Source organism: Pongo pygmaeus, chromosome 11 (genome assembly GCF_028885625.2).
Source record: "Pongo pygmaeus isolate AG05252 chromosome 11, NHGRI_mPonPyg2-v2.0_pri, whole genome shotgun sequence".
Classification (NCBI taxonomy): Eukaryota; Metazoa; Chordata; class Mammalia; order Primates; family Hominidae; genus Pongo; species Pongo pygmaeus.
In genome coordinates this window covers 48,974,606-48,994,704 of record NC_072384.2, presented here as the reverse complement: position 1 = coordinate 48,994,704, position 20,099 = coordinate 48,974,606, and the positions used below count along the sequence as shown (strand labels likewise).

The following is a 20,099-nucleotide window of genomic DNA, read 5'->3' as shown; positions in this document are numbered from 1 at the left end:
TCTGAATATGGGTTGACGGTTCTGAATCCATTATATATGTAACCTGGAATTGAACAATTAGGTAAATCGATGGCAGATGATGAGAGCCAACTGTCTCACACTGGAGTGGAAGGTTACAGACAAGCAAGGGGAGAAGGCTGCAATGATCCATGTGGTGCTGGAATTGAACTGAAGATAACAGCTCTAGTATTTGAACCTAGAACTCCTGTGTAGCTGTCAAAGATACAGATGGATACATATATAAATACTTACAGATATGCGTATTTAGTAAGGTTAGCATATGCACAAATATTTCCTTGCTCTGTCAGCTGAGAGGGTCTAGAAGCAACAACATCCCAAATGTCCAAATCTTGATTTCTAATATCATTTCCCATTAAAAGGACCCTTGGCTCTTTGGGGAAGCAGCTGATTCTAGGATTGGGGCAGGGAATATACAAGATGAGCCTGGAGCATCTTATAGAAATTAAGAAAATGCTCAAGAAAAAAATCAATAAACATAAAACGAGGAGGGTCTGTCAAAAAGACACAAATGCCAACTAAAGGAAATCTCAATAGCCAAAGCTGGAACCAATATGAACAACAAAATAAAGTAGTATTGGATTATAACCCAAAATGTAAAATAAATATCCATGAATCCATACTGACATAAATGATTGAATACATAAATAAACGTAGTACAGACAAATCTCCCATGCAGAAGAATTCCAAATAATTCATGAAGATATTCTGTCCTCATAAAGGTGGAATATAACAATTTCCCATTCCTACAGTTTGGGCTGCACAGAGTGATGTCCTTCCAAAGAGTATAGTATGGAGAGGAAAAGAAAAAGAGTAACCTCACAGTGGAGAAACCTGACAAACCCTACACAGGGAGGTGGAAGGGCTTACTAGATGAAACAAAGGGAATCTTTGTAGAACTATAAAACTTTTCTGTAGGACACTGTAATAATGGTGATAAAGGTTAGCATAAACAGTAATAAGTCATGTTGATAGTATATACCCTTGATATGATGTGATGAGAAGATCACTTTACCTTACCTCTTAACTCAAAAAAACCCATAACCTCAGTTAATGCATGAGAAAAATACAGGCAAAACCCAATAGAAGGACATTTGACCAAATGACCGATAAGTCGCTTCAAAACTATTAAGGTTATCAAAAACAAGGAAAGTTTGAAAAACCAGGTCCAGAGGAGCCTGGGAGACATGGTGATGTACTCCGGACAGGATCCTGGAATGGAAAAGAATACCAGGTCGAAAACTAAGGACATCTGGAATAAAATATGGGCTTATGGGCTTTAATCAATTTTTTAAAAAGTATTAGATACATGAAAATGATATACGATTTACAAATCAATCGCCTAATATTTATGTATCGAGCATATTGAGAGCCTGGCACTGTGGTAGGGCTGGGGACACAGAAAGAGGTAAGTGCCCTATGCTCAAAAACAGCGATTCATGAAAAATAAACAACTATGACAAAAAGAACAGGAAACTGTATCTCCTGGAGGCAGTAAGGAAGGCTTAAGTTGGGAGGACTATCAAACGCATCAAGGAGTTACTGAAGATTAATTGACGCGCCTAACGCAGGTCGGAACCCCTCCTCTCCTATACACCCAAATCACCCCTGCCCCACCTTTTCTCCTCCCTTGCGTTTACCCAATGGCAGGTCGGCTCCACGTAGGCCTACTTTGCGCGTGCGCATCATCGTTTCAACGCGCTCGGAAGCAACTTCTTTTGCCTGGTCACCGCCGGCGTAGGTGCTACCACCGCTGCCGTCGCCGCCGCCATTTTGATGGCAGGAAGAGTCAGGTTCTGGGACAGCTGGAGACAGTGGTGGTGACTGGTACGGATGGTTTCTGCCCATGTTAGCCCCTCCAAATTTGCCCGTGTTAGGGTTACAGCCCTGGGTATTGCCCGTATTTTCACTGGGTCCCTGTCGTTGTCCCCAGCCATCCTGTCCCTCTGTCTTTAGTCTCTTTTCTGCTTCCTCATCCTTCAGATCAGCCCGAAGCTTTGCCTGGAGCTGTTGTTACGCAGCCCCAACCTCTGTTAAAGCAGCCGCTTCGATCCTCGGGACTGAATTTTGGCCGCCCAGCCCCCATTCCCCGCCCCGACCTAGTCGGAGTTGTTTTTCCGCGGCTGTAAACCGGAAGGGCTCTGAGCTGCACTGCCAGCTCCGGGCTGGGGGATCTGTGCCCGGCATGGGGGCGAGTTCTGGCCTCCTTAGGGTACGGGGAGAGCTTGGACTTTGGTCCTGACGTAGTGGAGGACACATCTTCGAAGAGTGGACGTTACCTCGGTTGTCTGTTGTTAGAGTTTAATCGGTCACTCGTCTGTTTTGTTGTGTTCTTTCCCAGGAATAACTTTACCGAAGGAAAGCTATTTTGCGAACTATCCTCTCCAGTGGAGATGGCCAGTGTGAGTAAATTATCTCTTTAAGAATCAACGTAGTAAACGAGTTTGGGAATGTTAGGAAATGAAAGAACGGGTGTAATTATGATGGCATTGGGTGGCATAGTGTTACACATAATCTATCAAAAATGGCAAGGGAAGCAAAATGTCAAGGGTGTGAAATTATGTTATGCTTTGAAGGTGGTAGTAGTCTTTTCACTGCAAATACACTTATTTATGCAATTTCATTTGTACAGATGTGGAAATTCAAGCACCCTTTCGGTATTTTTTAAATACAGCGTTTCAGTAAATATTAGAATCTATGTTTAGGCCCGTTTTTATCTTTTGGGTTAGCTAAACTGAAGGGTTTTTTTTTTTCTTTTTTTTTTTAAACAGTTTCCATATTGGAAGTGACCTTCCAAATCCTACAAAGTAAGAACAAGAGATACTCTCACACACCAGAGATGTTTATTGACTGTAACTTTCCAGTGATTAGACACATCCTATCTATAGAACTCATATGTAGCGGTCATAAGACATATATAAAACAGCTACAATTACAGTATAAAGTATTAATTTTTTTAGAACCTACACAAAGGTGCAATGCAGATTCAAGGCTTTGTAGAGAGGAGTTTGGGATCACTTCATGGAAACATTTAACTTGAGGTTTGAAAGATAGGTGGGATTTGTATAGTCTAAAATATGAGCGGGAAGGACAGGAAGGTATATGCAAAGAACTCCTCACCCCACCTACCCCTTTGAAAAATTAAAAAGTCATTGCTGCCTGCCAACCTGAATGTAAGATGTATGAAAGAGGTAAGTGGGAGATAAGGTTGAATTGTGAGGTTGGTACCAAGTAAATGAGAGCCTTGAATGCCGAACTCAGTAATTTAGACTTTATTCTTTAAATTGTGATTATTCACTTAGACTTGTATGCTGGGAAGATTTATATGGTAGCAGTTAGCCAGGATGCTATTTCTGTAATTGAACATGATATTTAAGTCTAAAGTGTGACTATAGAGACAAGTCATAAGAATAGATAACTAGTCTTGGCCAAGTTCTACGGTGAATTTTTGCCTGTCCATAACCTGCACAGAAAGAGAATGCTGTAAAAGAAGTATGTGGTACTTTCAAAGGAGAGAAATTAATTGCAGTAGAATAGAATGCTATTATTTGACCTGTTTTATTTTGGTTTAAGTGAATAAATTATAATAGTTCAGTAGGGAAAATCCTTTTATAAGTCTTTTGTTAGAAAGAAGTTCATATTAAAATAAATTTAAGTTTCAGTATCCAAATGTACGTTAACAATTTTTGTGTTAATTTATATGGATTGTAAATTCTGGATGGATGTTACTAATGAAATATGCAGATAGGTGTTTCATAACAAGGGGCAAAAATGTTCATGTTTCAGAGTCTAGACAGGTACATTAAGAAGCCTTCGTGGGGACTATGACAAAACCTTTCTGAACAAAGGGGAGCAGCGTTCCCTTAGCCACAGTGATTTGTTGCTAACTAATGCCATTTAGTTATGTGAATCCAATACTGCCAGATCTTCTGAGTTTTCAAGAAGAGCCAAATTTCTGGACCTTTTGTGTAAATATTTCGATTTCTCAATGTTTGTATTTAATTAAAATATCTTGCAACACTGTGGGCTGCACAAAAATGTCTGGATAGATGTGGATGCACTACATAAACTACCAGTTTTTAGTTTTTGTACAGCGTATTTTCTCCTCACATGATCAAAAGCAGAACTTAGTCCTAAGGCAGTGCACAAAAGGCAATTTCTCTTTATATACTAATAAGGATTTTACAGTTAAAACATAATAGCATGTCATCTTCCCAAGTCTAGAAGTTTGAATTTAATCATATATAAAATATGTGCTTATCCTCAAACTAGAATGAACTCTCTGCTGTAATTTTGACTTGCTTTTTGGCTACTATTTTTAATTACGTTCACCAGCTGAACCAGTCATAAAATCTGTCAAGTTGTCAGAAAATATTCCACTTCCACAATTACAGATTTGTTTTTTTTTGTTTGTTTGTTTGTTTGTTTTTTTGAGATGGAGTTTCACTCTTGTTTCCCAGGCCGGAGTGCAATGGCGGGATCTCTGCTCACTATGTAAGCCTGGCTCCTGGGTTCAAGTAATTCTCCTGCCTCAGCCTCCTGAGTAGCTGGGATTATAGGCACTCGCCACGACACCCAGCTAATTGGCATTTTTTGTATTTTTAGTAGAGACGGGGTTTCACCATGTTGGCCAGGCTAGACCTCAGGTAATCCAGCCGCCTTCGCCTCCCTAAGTGCTGGGATTACAGGCATTAGCCACTGCACCCGGCCAAGATTTGAGAATCTTACAGGTTAACGGGTAAGGTTTGAAACAGATTAGTACTATCATCAACTGTCCCTTTCAGTGGGCAATTTAGATACTGGTTTATTTTGCTATTAAAATGAAATTTGGTAATTGGATTTTCTTAGGCTAGGAACAAAACTCATATTTTATTATATAACTTTTGTTAAAAGTTCTATCACCAAGAAAAGAATGTCAAAATATAATCTAATGGCCTTGATAGGCTAAAATAATAATTAATAATAGGCAATTTTTGAAATAATTTGGGTGATCTTCCTCTTCCTTATGTTTTTTGCTTGTGAAACGATGTGAATGATCACAGATTGTAGTTTAACCATGCTGAAACTAGTTCTAATAACAGTATATAGAATTGTTATGGAAATTAAATAAAACAATGTATATGTACAGCACTTACTATAGAACTTGGATCCATAGTGTCCAACATTGATTATTACTATTACATGCTCTCAACTATTGGCCCCTTCAGATAATCTTTTATTTTGCTGCTGCTTATTTTGAGCCCTTGCTGAAAATATTTTTGGAATTTGAAATTTTAGATTCCTTTAGATCCTGAGGCATTCTCTTAAATATCCTCAGTTGTAAAGGTAAATTTGTATTATATAAACACCCAAAAGTCTGAGTTTGTTTAGTAAGTAAAAAGCCAAATAATTACCATTTTTGTTTCTTTGGGCAAGTTGGGTACAGACCCCAAGAGGCGGCCTAAATTTTCAGGTAGACAGAATGCTTTGGAGACACGTATCACAAAGGAGGTTATATTTATCCAGGTCTTAAAGAAAAAAATTTGCTAGAATTTTCTAGAACGATAAGGAAACAGTATTTTTTAGCAGAAGAATTCTTACGGCAGTATAAAGAATGAAGAGAAATGGGAAATGTTGGGGAGATATTTTTATGTGATTGAAAAGTAGAGTAAGGGAAGGGAGGGTAAATTTGTAGGAAATTATGTCAGAAAGGCAAAAAGACCAGTTAAGATGCACTCTTATACTTATAGTGACAAAGGTGGAAGGAAAAAATAGGTTGGATTTTAGAATACTGTACTTTGTGAAAGGGAAATAGAATAATTCTCAAGTGTCAGATGGCTGGATTTTTCCAACATCCTGGTAACTAATTTTCACACCACCTCTCTACTCCTCCTCCAGTCCATTTTTTATACTGCCCTTAGTGGTACATTTCTTAAAACAGCCTTTGTTTTTGTCAGTTTGCTCTGACTCTTTCCTGCCTACAAATTAAAATTCTGACTTACTATCTTGATGTAATAAGCCCTTTACCATCTATGTCAAATATACAGTCTTTTATAGTTGCCCATAAGTTCAATTTCAAACCTTTTTTTATTGCATTCTTATACCTACCCTCACTGAATTTGTCACTCTTTGAAATATGTCTTTATTCCTTTGTTCCTGAAAGTCACTCATTGAAATGCACCTTTTCCCAAGCAAATTTTTACTGTCTTCAAAACTTAGTGTATCCTCCATGAAATTTATTACCTTTTCTCCCAAGGATTTCTTAACAATTATTCAAATCTTCTCATAGCATTTCACAGATGATTTGATATTTGTTCTTACATGTTTTTCACTAAACTGAGAGTTGCCACTGTGTGTGTGGATGTGTGTTTTTAATACAAATATCCGGATAGTGCATATTTTAGGCTTTGTGGGCCATAGAATATCTCTTGTAACTACTTAACTCTGCCATTATGGTGGGAAAGTGACCATAGGCAGTAAATAAATTAGTATGGCTATGTTACAGTAAAACTTTATTTACCAGAACAGTGGGCTGTATTGGAAAATCATTCACCAATTCCTGCATTAAATTGTTCTGACCCAAGTACTTTGTTAAAAAATTTATGAATGAAAGATTGTTAAAAAATTTATGAATGAAAGATATTTACACATTCATCCATTGTAATACATGACCTCACTGTCTAGTAAGTGAACATACAAGCAGAAAAAAATGTACCACAAAGATATGTGCTGAAATGGAGAAAAGACATTGCCATGAAACCACAATGAAAGGACAGTATGGGAGAGAATTAGCGCAATTTATAGCAGTAAAAGAAGAGAGAAAAGTTCGAAAGTAACAGATTTTGGTCCAAAGAGATGTCTTGAGAGTTGTTTATTGAGGATAGAAGAATCTTGTTAGTTGTGCTACCTTTTTAGTGTTGTGTCTAAATAAGACAACTTTTAGATGTCTATTCTCTCGTGTGGCACTCTTGAATTCTAGCCTTTATTGAAAAGTACATAGACTTTTACCCAAACTAACTTATTACTTGTTTTTTTAATATTTTTTATTTTTAAAATTACAAATATATATAGTGCTTTCGTATAGTAGGTGTTCAGTAAAAGTAGAATAAATGTTGGTTTTAAAAGAACCTTGCAGTGTGAAGATTTGCCAGACATTGTCTATGTAAGTATAACATTTATATTCAGAACAAATAATTTTAATTTTGTGTCATTTTTAGGTGCTTTGTAACAGAGCCAGACTGGTTTCCTATCTCCCAGGATTTTGCTCTTTAGTTAAAAGGGTTGTCAATCCCAAAGCCTTTTCAACTGCAGGATCGTCAGGTTCGGATGAGTCTCATGTGGCTGCTGCTCCTCCAGATATATGTAAGTGAAAGTTGTTATTGCTTTACTTATAATTGTTTCAAAACATTTTTAGTTGTATTTTCCTCTAATATTTCTTCTTAAGGCTTAATAGATTTTTCTAAAGTTGTGTTTATTCAGTTGAAAATGAATCACAGCTCTGCCTAAATATATTTATGTCAGAAAGCTACAGTATTAAAAAGGAAAAAAGAATAAGTACTGGTTTCTAAAACTTACTTCTTAAACTTTTCTTTCTATCTTCAAACATAGAGTCTTCCCTGAAACAAATCTCCTTTTGGTCCTGTTAAACCATATTATTATTTCTTCCCATTCTTTGCTAGATTTCATAAATGTACCTTGTACTTTTTATGTGTTAGTGTTTATTGAACTTACCTGCTTTCTACAAAGTCTGTTTCTTCTAACCTGTTTGGTACACCACTACCATGCTAATCATTCTAAATTATTTTAACCATGTCCCTTTCTTGAAAAACCTGTTATCTTTCATTGCTTTCAGCAGTAGTTCCCAGACTACCTTCAAGCCATGAAGCATTGTTCAAGGTTAAAAAGAAAAAGTGGGAGTAGGGGGGGGATAGTCTCTGTGGTAGGTAAGTTTGAGAAATGCTACATGCCATATTCCTGTCTTGGAAGCTTATAATGCACACTAAAATATTAAAGACTCTTAGAAACTTAACCTAATGTGTCCTAAAGATATTGGACATGGAATCCTTTTTTCGTGGCACATATTACTTACAATGTAATTTAAGTTAACTTGAGCATTCAGAGCCTTCCATCCTGCCCAAGTTTTCTAACTCTCTAACTACTCCCCAATTTACATCACCTAAAGACTAACCCTATATTTATAATAAATGAAAGATTTTGCCATTCAAATTATATAAGAGGTTAGTATATGGAATATATAAAGAATTTATAATAGATCAATAGGAAAAGATAACCCAACAGAAAATCAGAAAACAAAAAGACATGAATAGGCCTTTCACAGAAAAGAAAACCTAAAATGACCAGTAAACTTATGGTCAAATCCACTGCCCAAATCTACTATTAATATGGGATGCTTGTTTTCTGCAAAGAGAACTAGAGATTGTTAGACCTTTAAAAACCATCTTGTTCAAAAATAGCTAACAGGTTTTCTCTTGGGAAGTGACTTGAGTAGTCATTAGTGGCTGTCTAGATAGAGCCTTGTTATTCAACATGATCTGCATCAGTATCATTTAGGAGCTTGTTAGAAATACAAAATCTTGAGCCCCACTCCAGACCTATTAAATCAGAATCTGCATTTAAACTAGATCCCAGATGTATCTTAAGTACATTTTTAGAGTTTGAGAGGCATTGGACTAGAATGTTTATGTTGAGAATCTTGAGACGTTGTCTGGGTTCACCAGGAAATGGTTCCATGATTGATGGGTGATGTATGTCCTATGTGTGGAAGAGGGATATGGTGGCTCATGATCTAGGAATGAGGCAGCCATACTGACATGGCCATTCTCAGTTACTTAGTTCTCTGACAGGATATTTTTAAATATCTATTTTTATTGCTAAGTAATATGCATAGCAGTTGTCTCTCTGTTTCTCTAAGCCCAGATCTCTACTCTGAGTAATTATTAGTTTAATTTTCTACTTTATTCTTTTCTGAATCTTTCTGAATTTTTTATAAGTTAGAATTTTTTTAAAGTTTAAAGTGAATAAAGTAATGTGGTCTGTTCTATATTTGCAGTCCATATTAACTCATGTGGCTGGTAAACAGAGCATTAGGTCACGCGATGCATGATTTTTTTCCCATTCATATTTTGTGCCACCAGATAACAGCAGTAGAATGCCCCTCCCCAGACGACAATTACTAAATTTCATTTTAGATCTTCTCTTTACTTAAAAACATGGGCCTGGCACAGTGGCTCATGACTGTAATCCCAGCACTTTGGGAGGCTGAGGGAGGAGGAGACCTTGTGTCTACCAAAAATAAACAAAATTAGCTGGGCATAGTGGTGTGCACCTGTGGTCCCAGCTACTTGGGAGGCTGAGGTGGACCTCAGAGGTCAAGGCTTCAGTGCGCTGTGATCACACCACTGTACTACAAGAGACCCATCTCAAAAACAAAACAATACATGAATATGGGGATGTAAATAAATGTTATTATACGTGCTGTTCTTTGACTTAACTTTTTCTTCTAATGCATTGTATCCTAGATTTCATTCAGTGTCAGTACGTAAAGGTTTATTGTCTTCTTTTTAATGACATTCAAGCATTTCTTAGTATGGATTAGAGTATTTTATTCAGTCTTCCCCCAGTAACGGACTTGCCTGTGATCTGTCAATCAGTTGCTTTGATTAGTGTTTTGGAAACAATAGGAAACTATCTATTTATATTCACATGGGAAAGCAGATTTTAAAGATCTTTTAGATAAAAATATACATAATTTTAAGAAGAGCATTCTTTCAGTCTACCAATATACTTGACTATTAAGGAGAAACTGTTCCTTTTGTTGTTTCTCTTCAGGCTCTCGAACAGTGTGGCCTGATGAAACTATGGGACCCTTTGGACCTCAAGATCAAAGGTTCCAGCTTCCTGGGAACATAGGTTTTGATTGTCACCTCAATGGGACTGCTTCACAGAAGAAAAGCCTGGTTCATAAAACTTTGCCTGATGTTCTAGCAGAACCTTTATCAAGTGAAAGACATGAGTTTGTGATGGCACAATATGTGAATGAATTTCAGGTAAATTGTTGGTAACATTTATTGTGCTTTCCTGATTATTAATGCTATATGACTTTTGATTATTATAAGCATATTACTTTTGTTGAAAAAGTAAAAAATCAATTTAATTCCAATACATGTATATACAAAAACAGCATATATAGCTTTGGAAAACTTGGCATTGTCCTCTACAAAGTGTTTGCTATATAATTTTTTTACTGTAGATTATAATATTTTTAAAATATTTCTTGAAAAATATGTTTTTAAGTAACTACTCTAGATATACACAATGTAATTACGTCTGTATACTGGAAATTTAGGTTCCCTGTTTTTCATTTTTAATAAATGGCAATTAAATTTGTATATGGATCTAATTCCAACTGGTTCTGTATTCCTCTAGCCGTTTAAAAGCTTAAGAAAAATTTAAGATCTCTGAAATTGTTCAGATATAGTAATAGTAAAAAAAAAAAAAAAAAAAAGGAACCAGTTTCGTAAGTTTATTTTTTCTTAAACAATTTCTTAAGGTTTGTTTGGGTTTTTTTGTTTTTTTTTTAAACATTTTAAACTTGCAGTTATGATTATTTAAGTGGAAAGCTACATGCAATTCAGGGTTTCTGTCAAACCCCTGATGGTTATCATTTTTCATATTTTTGCATAGTTTTAGGCTGAGGTTTTTTTTTTTATCAAAGCCATATTTTAAGCAGCACCAGTTCCTTACATGTGAGTTATATTAGATGACGTGACACTGAGACACAGTTGACCTGTCCTATCTTTTTATCTCAGATAATTCCTTCTCAGCCTTCTTGGCTCCTTGTTCTTCCTGTCTACCAATTAAATTACAATTCCCATAAGTTTCTGTCCTACACCTTCTCATTTGAATCACCCCTTGGTCACTTAATCCCTTGGCCTCCTCCACAGTCTATGTTTTTATAATTTCTAATTTAGTATTTCTATTTCTGACATTTCCAGTTTTATATTTCTATATGCCTACTGAACCATCTTTGTTTGGATGTCTCACAAGTCCCCAGATTTTGTGTGTCTAATACTGAAGTAATCTTTTTTTTTCCTTAAAAACCTGTCCTAACTCCCGTATAACCAATACTATTAGTGAAATAACCATCCTCCCCTCTCTCCTAAGATAAAACTTACAGCACCAACCTTCTCTCTCCATCATATCACTATAAATAATATAAAAATCACATCGCTTTTTTCTCTCAAGTTGCTCCTAAAATATTAGTGTCCTTTCAGTTCTTTGCCAGAGTTCAAGGCCTCTTTGTCTTACCTGGATTTTTAGAGTCATTGTAGCATGACACACAATGAAGACAGAATAAATCTGGGTTCAAAGATTGACTCTGCAACTTACTTAATTTTGTGACCTCGAGGAAATTACTTGACCTTTCTAAGCTCCTGTTTCTTTGTTGTTGTTGTTGTTGTTGTTGTTGTTTGGTTTGTTTTGAGATGAAGTCTCACTCTGTCACCAGGCTGGAGTGCGGTGGTGCGATCTTGGCTCACTGCAACCTCCGACTCCTTAGATTCTCCTGCCTCAGCCTCCCAAGTAGCTGAGATTACAGGCATGCACCACCACACCCAGCAGATTTTTGTATTTTTAGTAGAGGTGGGGTTTCACCATGTTGGCTAGGATGGTCTCGATCACCTGACCTCGTGATCTGGCCACCTTGGCCTCCCAAAGTTCTGGGATTACAGGCATGAGCCAGTGCGCCTGACCACTCCTGTGTCTTTATATGTCAAATGAGGATAGTAATAATCTCTAGCCCACAATATTTTTTTTTCTTTCTCTTTTTTTGAGACAGAGTTATGCTCTGTTGCCCAGGCTGGAGTGCAATGGCACGATCTTAGCTCACTGCACCCTCTGCCTCCTGGGTTCAGGCAATTCTCGTGCTTCAGCCTCCCAACGAGCAGGGATTACAGGCATATGCCACCATTCCTGGCTAATTTTTGTATTTGATATTGCTGTTTCTCATTGCCTGTAGACTAAAGTCCAAATTTCTTAATGCTGAATAAATGGCATTTCATAATTTTGATCCCTTATCTTTCCCACCTTATCTGCCACTACTTCCTATTCCCTCTGCACTCCAGCCACAACATACTTGCCATTTTTCTTGAATACACATTCTGTGTCTTTGTACTTTATTATCTTTTGCTGGACTATTTGTCCTCCTGAATTCCTAACCTCTGTACCAGCTATTTTTTACCTGTCAGACATAACACATCAACTAACTTGTAGCTCAAATATCACCGTTTCAATCATTTCCTGATTCCTCCCAGCAAAGTAAGTTTTTCCTCATCTATGCCCCTAGAAGACTTTATTCATAACTCTGTAGCACTTGTCATATTTAATTGCATTTATTTGCTTGTGCTTATTTTTATTAGGCCTGAAATAGCTGAGAGTGAGGACTGAATTTTTTACCATTGCAGCGCCTGCTCCTGTCATAGTGCCTGATGTATAGTAGGCTCTCAGTAAATTTCAGTTGAATAAAAGCCTCTAAGCTCTTCCTGTAGGAGAGGCTGTATTATTTAGTCATGTATCTTGTAAGTTAGTATCATTATCCCCCTTTTACAGATTATAGAAGAAAAGATAATTAAATATTACCATAAAATAGAAGAGGTAACATTATGAGACACATTATGGCATTTTAGTTACTTAGCCAATTTCTGTTCATACCAAGTTTTAGAATATCAGTATATTTATATATTCATGCTCTGCTGTATTCACATTTTTTGAACTTCCAAATCTTATATTCATTGTAGAGAAAAATTTGAGTAAATGAGAAAACGTTATTACCTCACCTCCCAGTTAGATTATAATTATTTGTAAAAACAAAAAGCTTTCTAAGGAAGACAGGTGTATAACAGGCAAGATACCGTTTTATTTGAACTCCAGATTTTGTTGACTTACATCCTTGTTCCCCTTAGGGTAATGATGCACCTGTTGAACAAGAAATTAACAGTGCAGAAACTTACTTTGAAAGTGCCAGAGTAGAGTGTGCAATACAAACATGTCCAGAATTGCTGCGAAAAGGTATGTCATGCTTTATACTTTGAAACACTGTTACTAATTTTTTTAATATGTTGAATAATTTACTCTATATAAATTGGAATGCTGTATACCTTAATATTACATTTTACTGTATCTGGCTGGAAGTGATTGCATGGCCAAGATAAAGGCTTTCAGATGTCCTGTGACATCTGACCTCATGCTGCCATTAGATAGGAAGAGTAAAATTTTTAATAACTTTTTTCCTAAGGCTAAATGAAAGTCATTTTTACTCCTGGGTGATTATTAGAGTTATAATTTTATGAGTTAATATAATACTGAAAAATCTTAACAGTAAGCATTTTTGAAAATTATATTAACCCCAAATAACGTGTAATCCTACTTACCCTTCAGGATTGTTGGTAATAATATTTCAGTTCATCCAACAAAAGCAGAAGTAAACAAAACTAAGTGAATTTTACCCTTTTCAAAAATAACATACATTTATAAAAATTATCTAATACCACAGTAATTTTACTTAATCAGCATTTTTCTAAAGAAGTACTTTTATCCTTCTTTAAAAATTTGTTCTTTAAAAATCAAATTCTTTTCTACCTGGAATGTTTATTCTTATTTGTAGATTTTGAATCACTGTTTCCAGAAGTAGCTAATGGCAAACTAATGATTCTGACTGTAACACAAAAAACTAAGAATGATATGACTGTTTGGAGTGAAGAAGTAGAAATTGAAAGAGAAGTGCTCTTAGAAAAGGTAATTCTTTCAATTGCTAATAATTTAATTTTATGGTCATTATTTAAGTAATAGTGAACCATTGTCTTAAAATGATGACTGTCATTTCCACCCTTTATCCATTTTCTGCCAAAGTATTGTAACACTAAAGGACTTACATCTTTTTTGAGAATAAAAGTGCAGCTTTTTTAGTATCCTTAAAAGTTTAGATTCTGTTTATTACTTTCCTCAATTTATTTTTTAAAAGTCTATTTTGGAAAATTTGGAAAATGACAAAAAGGTAAAATTAACTCTTTATCCTTCTCCCCTCAGCCTCCCCCTCCCTCTCCTTCTCCATCTCCCCCTTCATCTCCCCATCTTCCCCTCCATCTCTATCCCCTTTCTCCTGGGCTCAGAACATGTCAAAATAAAGAGTGAAAATTATGCCAGCTCTCTCCAAGAGTAAACAGTAACAGTATGCAATACAACAATGGTATAATAATGTATACCCACATTTTTTTCTGTGGTTTGCTTTTAACCTAAAGTATGCTTTGACATGTTTCCATGCTTACACATAGATATATTTCATTCTTTATAAAATCTGCATAGTATTATATCACAGGGTAAACCATAAACTTTTTAATTTATTTAATAATTTTAACCGGGTGCAGTGGCTCATGCCTGTAATTCTAACACTTTGGGAGGCTGAGGCTGGAGGATTGCTTGAGTCCAGGAGTTTGAGACCAACCTGGGCAATGTAGTGAGACCCTGTCTCTACAAAAAAAAATTATCCAGGTGTAGTGGTGCGCACCTGTAGTCCCAGCTACTCTGGAGGCTGAGGTGGCGGATCACTGGAGCCTGAGAGGTCGAGGCTGTAGTGAGCATTGATGGTGCTACTGCCCTTCAGCCTGAGCAACAAAGCGATACCTCCCATCTCTTATAAAAGAAGTTTCTTAGTCATTTATAAGTTTAAAATCCAACTTTTGCTATTACAGGCAACAAGCAGTGACAATCTTTTTACAAATACTTTTATGCATGCTAATATCTATAGATTCCTAAATAAGAGAATTGCTAAATCAATGTGTATCTACATTTTAAATTTTGATAAGACACTTCCAGTTTGCCCATCAAAAAGATTGTTCTAGTATATAAGCTGTCATGCTAGCTTACCCTGGGTGTTAGCAGTTCTTCCCAACTCAGGTTAGCTAAGGGGCCCAAGTCACTAACTTGAGTTAAAAAATCCCTTTAGTGATATCTGTGCAGGATGGTAGGACGTATTTTATATTTGGGATTAGATGTATGGTCTTTATTTGTAAAAATATATTGTAATTTACATATTCAACAATATTATAATTTCACATTTAAATGTCATATAACTGCTAATAGATTTTGTGTGGTTTTTAACAATCACAAGCATATTAGTTATATACTAATTAACAAGGGAGTTATAGAGAGGTATAGGATATTTTCTATTTACATATTAAAATAATGCTTAGTAAATATATACTCATCACTGTCATTGAAGTGCTAGTATATTGTCACATGTATATTGCATTAGTGGTTCTAATTTTTGGTCAGTTTAAGATTCTGAACCTAATTTGATACTCCAGTATAGTTCTAAGTTTCCTATAACCAGTTTGAATGGCAACATGCTTCATCTTGAGAGTTTTAATTTTGTAATGACTGAAGCTATTTTATTTTCTGTGAAAAAAGAGTTTTTTTTTTTTAAAGATTTCTTTGTGATTATTTTGGAACCACACCTAGTTCTCCAAGTAAATATTTGATATTTTATGGTTTAAATCTACTCTAATTTTTTCCAGCAGATGTCAGTGTTGGTGAACAGAAACCCTAAGAAAAATACTTCAGCTGGCTTTTTTTGTTTTGAGATTCTTTCAGTTAACCTTTGTAAACATTTGATTGCATTGCATTGTTTTGCTCTCCTTGTAGTGTTTATGTATGACACATCTGTTCATTAAATTGAAATACATTCTAATGACTATTTTCTAAGCCATATTCAGTAGTTTTCCTATTTTTAAGAATTATGAGGATTAATAAAATACAGCAATAAATATTAAATATGGAAGATAATCCAAAGAATACAGTATTATCTTAATGGTTATTGTTAGTTTACAAGAAAGAATTAAGAGAAAAGTTACCTTAGATCAAATAACTTTTTCTATAAAGGGTGTTAAAAGACAAATTATAACAAATTTAAAGATCTAATTGGTTTTTATTTGAAATTCTAGAATTAAGCAACACCTCATTCTGTAAAATAGATTTGAGTGTTACAAACAGCTAAGCAGAGGAGGTTGGCTTTATAGACGGCAAAGGGCTGGAGAAAGCAGAAATAGGAAACAAGAAGATTGTTCCTTTCAAAGTTACTTTCCTTATAGGGTTAAAACACAGGTGGCTTTCTTATGCTGGCTCAGGTAAACTAGGCCCATTATGATTGGTTGCTGTGAATCTCCTGGGTTTTTTGTTGTTTGTTTGTTTGAAAACTAGTCTGTTTCAGAATTCAGTTCGATTAGGTGGTACCTAGCATGAGTGACTCCATTCTGGTTTGGTCTCATCTCCTGCGACCTAGTGCAGGAGGCTAGTTGAAAACAAGGAGCTCCCATAAAATTTGTTTAACAAGGGCCAAATAGTAAATATTTTAGTTTTATAGGCCCTAGGGTCTCAGCTGCCCAGCTCTACCCTTGTGTTGTTAAAGCATCTGTAGACAATATGTAAATGAATTGCCATGGCTGTGTCCAGTAAAACTGTTTATCCAAACAGGCACCGGATCAGATTTGGCCCTTGGGCTGTAGCTTACTAACCTCTGAATTACAATATAGTCTTGATTTGTAAGGCTTGGACTTTTGGAGATCTCAGCTGAAATACCAGAGTTGGTCAGTAAGGTCTTTTCATTCTGGGTGGGTCGGAAATCCATGTGTCCCAGCACTGCATGACACATGGATTTCTAGGCCTCTTGGAATCTTGCCTCATGAGTGCACAGCTCAGCCCTTAGCTAAGAAACCCTGGTGAATAGTTCTGCAGACTAACTCAGGAGCCCATTTTATGTATCTCCTTCTTTTCCAGTACCTTGCCGTACAGTCCCAGGTGCCTCAGCTGTCTAGAACTCTTGCTTTCTACCTCCTCACCTCCAGTGACACCATTACTTTGCTTGGGCTCTAGTTCTTTGCCCTGTGACAGGCAAATGTCCACAGACAGAAAGCTAGAGCAAATATAGGGATTACTTCATTTGTTTCCCTTCTGTCAAAGATTATAGTCTTGTCTCACCTGTTGTTCAGGGTCCAAAAATAGTTACCTTGTATATTTTGATCAGTTTTATAGTTTTACAACAGGAAGGTGAGTTCAGTACCTGTTAACTCTGTTATGGCCAGAAGTGGAACTGTGCCCTTGATTTTTTTTGAGACAGAGTCTCTCTCGCCCAGGCTGGAGTGCTGTGGTGTGATCTCGGCTCACTGCAATCTCTTCCTCCCGGGTTCAAGCAATTCTTCTGCTTCAGCCTCCCGAGTAGCTGTGTGCCCTTGTTTTTAAACATTCATGATCTCTTCTTTATTTCAACATTGTGATCTGGTCTTAATATTTGTTACTGTCTTTTCACTACTTAGACTTCTGATAAAGCTAATAAAATGTCTTATAAATTAGGATGGTAAGACCAAAATTTTTATATATGCACATGGTAGTAGTAATTGTACACTCTACAAAAGATAGAGAAGAGTATATAATGAAAAGCAAGTACCTTGTTTAACTCTACACCATTTACCAGGTTATATTATTTTTATGTGTCTTCAGAATTATTTCATGACTATGTGAGTAGATAGATGTATATTGAAGGACACACAAACAAGTAAATGTTTTTAAACAACTTTCATTTAAACGAATGAATGTTTCAGATGTTTTCACTAAGAGCATTTTATTTTCCTTTACCTATTTCTTTTTTTTGTTGTTGTTGAGACGGAGTCTCACTCTGTCACCCAGGCTGGAGTGCAGTGGCGCGATCTCGGCTCACTGCAAGCTCTGCCTCCCGGGTTCACGCCATTCTCCTGCCTCAGACTCCCGAGTAGCTGGGACTACAGGCGCCCGCCACCACGCCCGGCTAATTTTTTGTATTTTTAGTAGAGACAGGGTTTCACCGTGTTAGCCAGGATTGTCTCGATCTCCTGGCCTCACCTATTTCTGTTAAAATACCTATTTAGTATTTTACCTATTTCTGTTATCACCATAGTAACACAAAATAGCAACCATAGTTGATAGTTTATGACAGATTCAGAAGTTAGTACAGAACTCATTAGAAGTAGTTCATAAAGAATTCAGAAGAAAAAGTATAGAATTTAGTCTTTTTAAAAAAAAGTGTTGTGTTAACCATTAATCCTCTGGAATGGTGAAAATAATCTTACGCCTTTACAGTCTAATTTGCCATTGGTTTTTATTTTTTATTAATCTTGAGTTCTTTTCTGAAACAAGATAGTCACTTAAAATTTTATTTAAAAATAAAACAATCTCTAGTAATGCTATCTTAAGCATATTATTTGTGACTTCCATTGCAGTTCATCAGTGGCGCTAAGGAAATTTGCTATGCTCTTCGAGCTGAGGGATATTGGGCTGACTTTATTGACCCATCATCTGGTTTGGCAGTGAGTAATTATCATTTGAAAATCAGATTATGTGAAGTAGAGATGATTTTTATTATAAAATGTGTTTATAACTTTGGTAATAGATTAAGACTTTTTAAAAATCTCACAATTTTACCCAAAGAAATACTACTGTGAGTCAGTTGAATTCTCAACTTTTGAGAGACCTCTATCACTCACAGTTAAGTTTCTCCATCACTTTAATTTTTTTAATTAAAAATGTTTTTACTTTCTGCTCTCACTAGTAGATATTATATATTTGATTTGCATTGAATTAGTGTGTTTATTTTATAAGTTGAAAATTATAAATTGGTACAGTCTAGTTTCTGTAAGGAAGAAATAATTATTCTTAGAATTAATTGAGTAAAATACAGGTGGTAAAAATAAATACTTAAACCAGTAAATTTTTGGAAATTAACATTTATAAGATTATACTTTGAAGAAATAACTGAAGTACCACTGTAGTCACATTTTAAATTCTGGATATATCTTTCTGTAACAAGTAGTAATTAAATCATTTTTTGAATCTTAAGATAGGAATATATACCATTTCTTCTCAAAGTCAAATAAGATATAATGGAGAAATGGAAAACTTTTGCTTGGGCTTTAGTTTCCTTGTATTGAAAATGATGGTGAACTGTAGATAATTGTCTAGGGTTTATTCCATCTTCAAAGGATGCAATATTATGCATTTGATTCTAGGTAACATGTAATTTGCTAGATCATTTCACATTTCCAGAATGCATAGGAATTGGGGGAAAGGGGTATTAAGGCAGTTTAAGTGTTGCATGTGACTTTTTACTTATTTAGTTTTTTAAATATTTGGAATATTAAAGTAGATAGGTGTTCATGTTTACCTAAAAATTATTACTAAAATGTCTTTCTTACTAATGAGAATATTTCATTTTTATTTCCTCAGTTTTTTGGACCATATACAAACAACACTCTTTTTGAAACTGATGAACGCTACCGACATTTAGGATTCTCTGTTGATGACCTTGGATGCTGTAAAGTGATTCGTCATAGTCTCTGGGGTACCCATGTAGTTGTAGGGAGTATCTTCACTAATGCAACACCAGACAGCCATATTATGAAGAAATTAAGTGGAAATTAGCAGAAATATCCATTTATTTGCTGTACTATTTGTATGTAATATTTGGGTTGATCTATAAACACTGTCAGACTAAAGTTTTTAAAATATACTTATTTCTAAGTATTTATTTCAGCATTTATGAATTTACAACATTGGCAAGTGATTTGGGATTTTAAAATTGCAAATGTTCATTATTCATATCATTGAATACACATTGAGCACATCCACATTGTATAGGATGTGGTAATTAGCTTGTAACCAGGGTATGATCTGCTATTGTTATTTCTCCTCTTCCTTTATTGGAAAAAGGCCTCAGTTTTAATTATTTTCTTCCCAAAATAAATCACACATTTGGTTACAATAATGTGTGTTTTCATTACAGTATTTTTTAAATACCATTATTGATTCTTAAGTTTCTATATTAATCTTTTTAAAGTTCTTTTTAATAATGCAATTGAGAATTTTGGATTCATTGTAGACTTTTTCAAATTTTCTTTTATCTTTATTGTCTATTAAGTGTTGTGGTACCAGTCTGAGTATTACTTTGAAATAATTTATGTTCAGGAAAAGAAGAGGAAGGATAATACATCTTTAAACGCATA

General features: G+C 35.4%; 2 protein-coding genes across 11 annotated transcripts in view; one reads left to right on the top strand and one right to left on the bottom strand.

Annotated features, from left to right (window-relative positions):
- LOC129031676 (putative uncharacterized protein encoded by LINC00269) overlaps positions 1–2,426 on the bottom strand; it is a 378,338-nt gene extending 375,912 nt beyond the window's left edge. For 2 of the 10 annotated variants that reach the window (XR_008501088.2, XM_054478251.1), the window contains exon 1: positions 1,659–2,426. Coding sequence is in view for 5 of the 10 variants with exons in the window: in XM_054478251.1 (XP_054334226.1) it covers positions 1,659–1,866 (208 nt within the window). In the remaining 5 variants the exon portion in view is untranslated. Of the gene's footprint in view, positions 1–1,635 lie in introns of all 10 variants that reach the window. The other 8 variants (XM_054478250.2, XM_063647464.1, XR_010122805.1 and 5 more) reach the window with 7 other exon arrangements.
- On the top strand, positions 1,731–19,858 carry MMADHC (metabolism of cobalamin associated D). Its single transcript, XM_054478248.2, has 8 exons — positions 1,731–1,845; positions 2,360–2,420; positions 7,215–7,359; positions 9,847–10,064; positions 12,978–13,083; positions 13,679–13,809; positions 18,321–18,407; positions 19,324–19,858. Exons 2-8 carry the CDS (start codon positions 2,412–2,414, stop codon positions 19,516–19,518), a joined length of 891 nt encoding a protein of 296 aa, XP_054334223.1. The 5' UTR covers positions 1,731–1,845; positions 2,360–2,411; the 3' UTR covers positions 19,519–19,858.
- Positions 19,859–20,099: the final 241 nt, after the last annotated feature.

What these genes read in the sequence shown, in the direction of transcription:
- MMADHC (XM_054478248.2), top strand. An exon ending in AATATGTGAATGAATTTCAG is followed by an intron (nt 10,065 to 12,977) that starts GTAAATTGTTGG and finishes TGTTCCCCTTAG; the next exon opens with GGTAATGATGCACCTGTTGA. An exon ending in ACCCATCATCTGGTTTGGCA is followed by an intron (nt 18,408 to 19,323) that starts GTGAGTAATTAT and finishes TTATTTCCTCAG; the next exon opens with TTTTTTGGACCATATACAAA.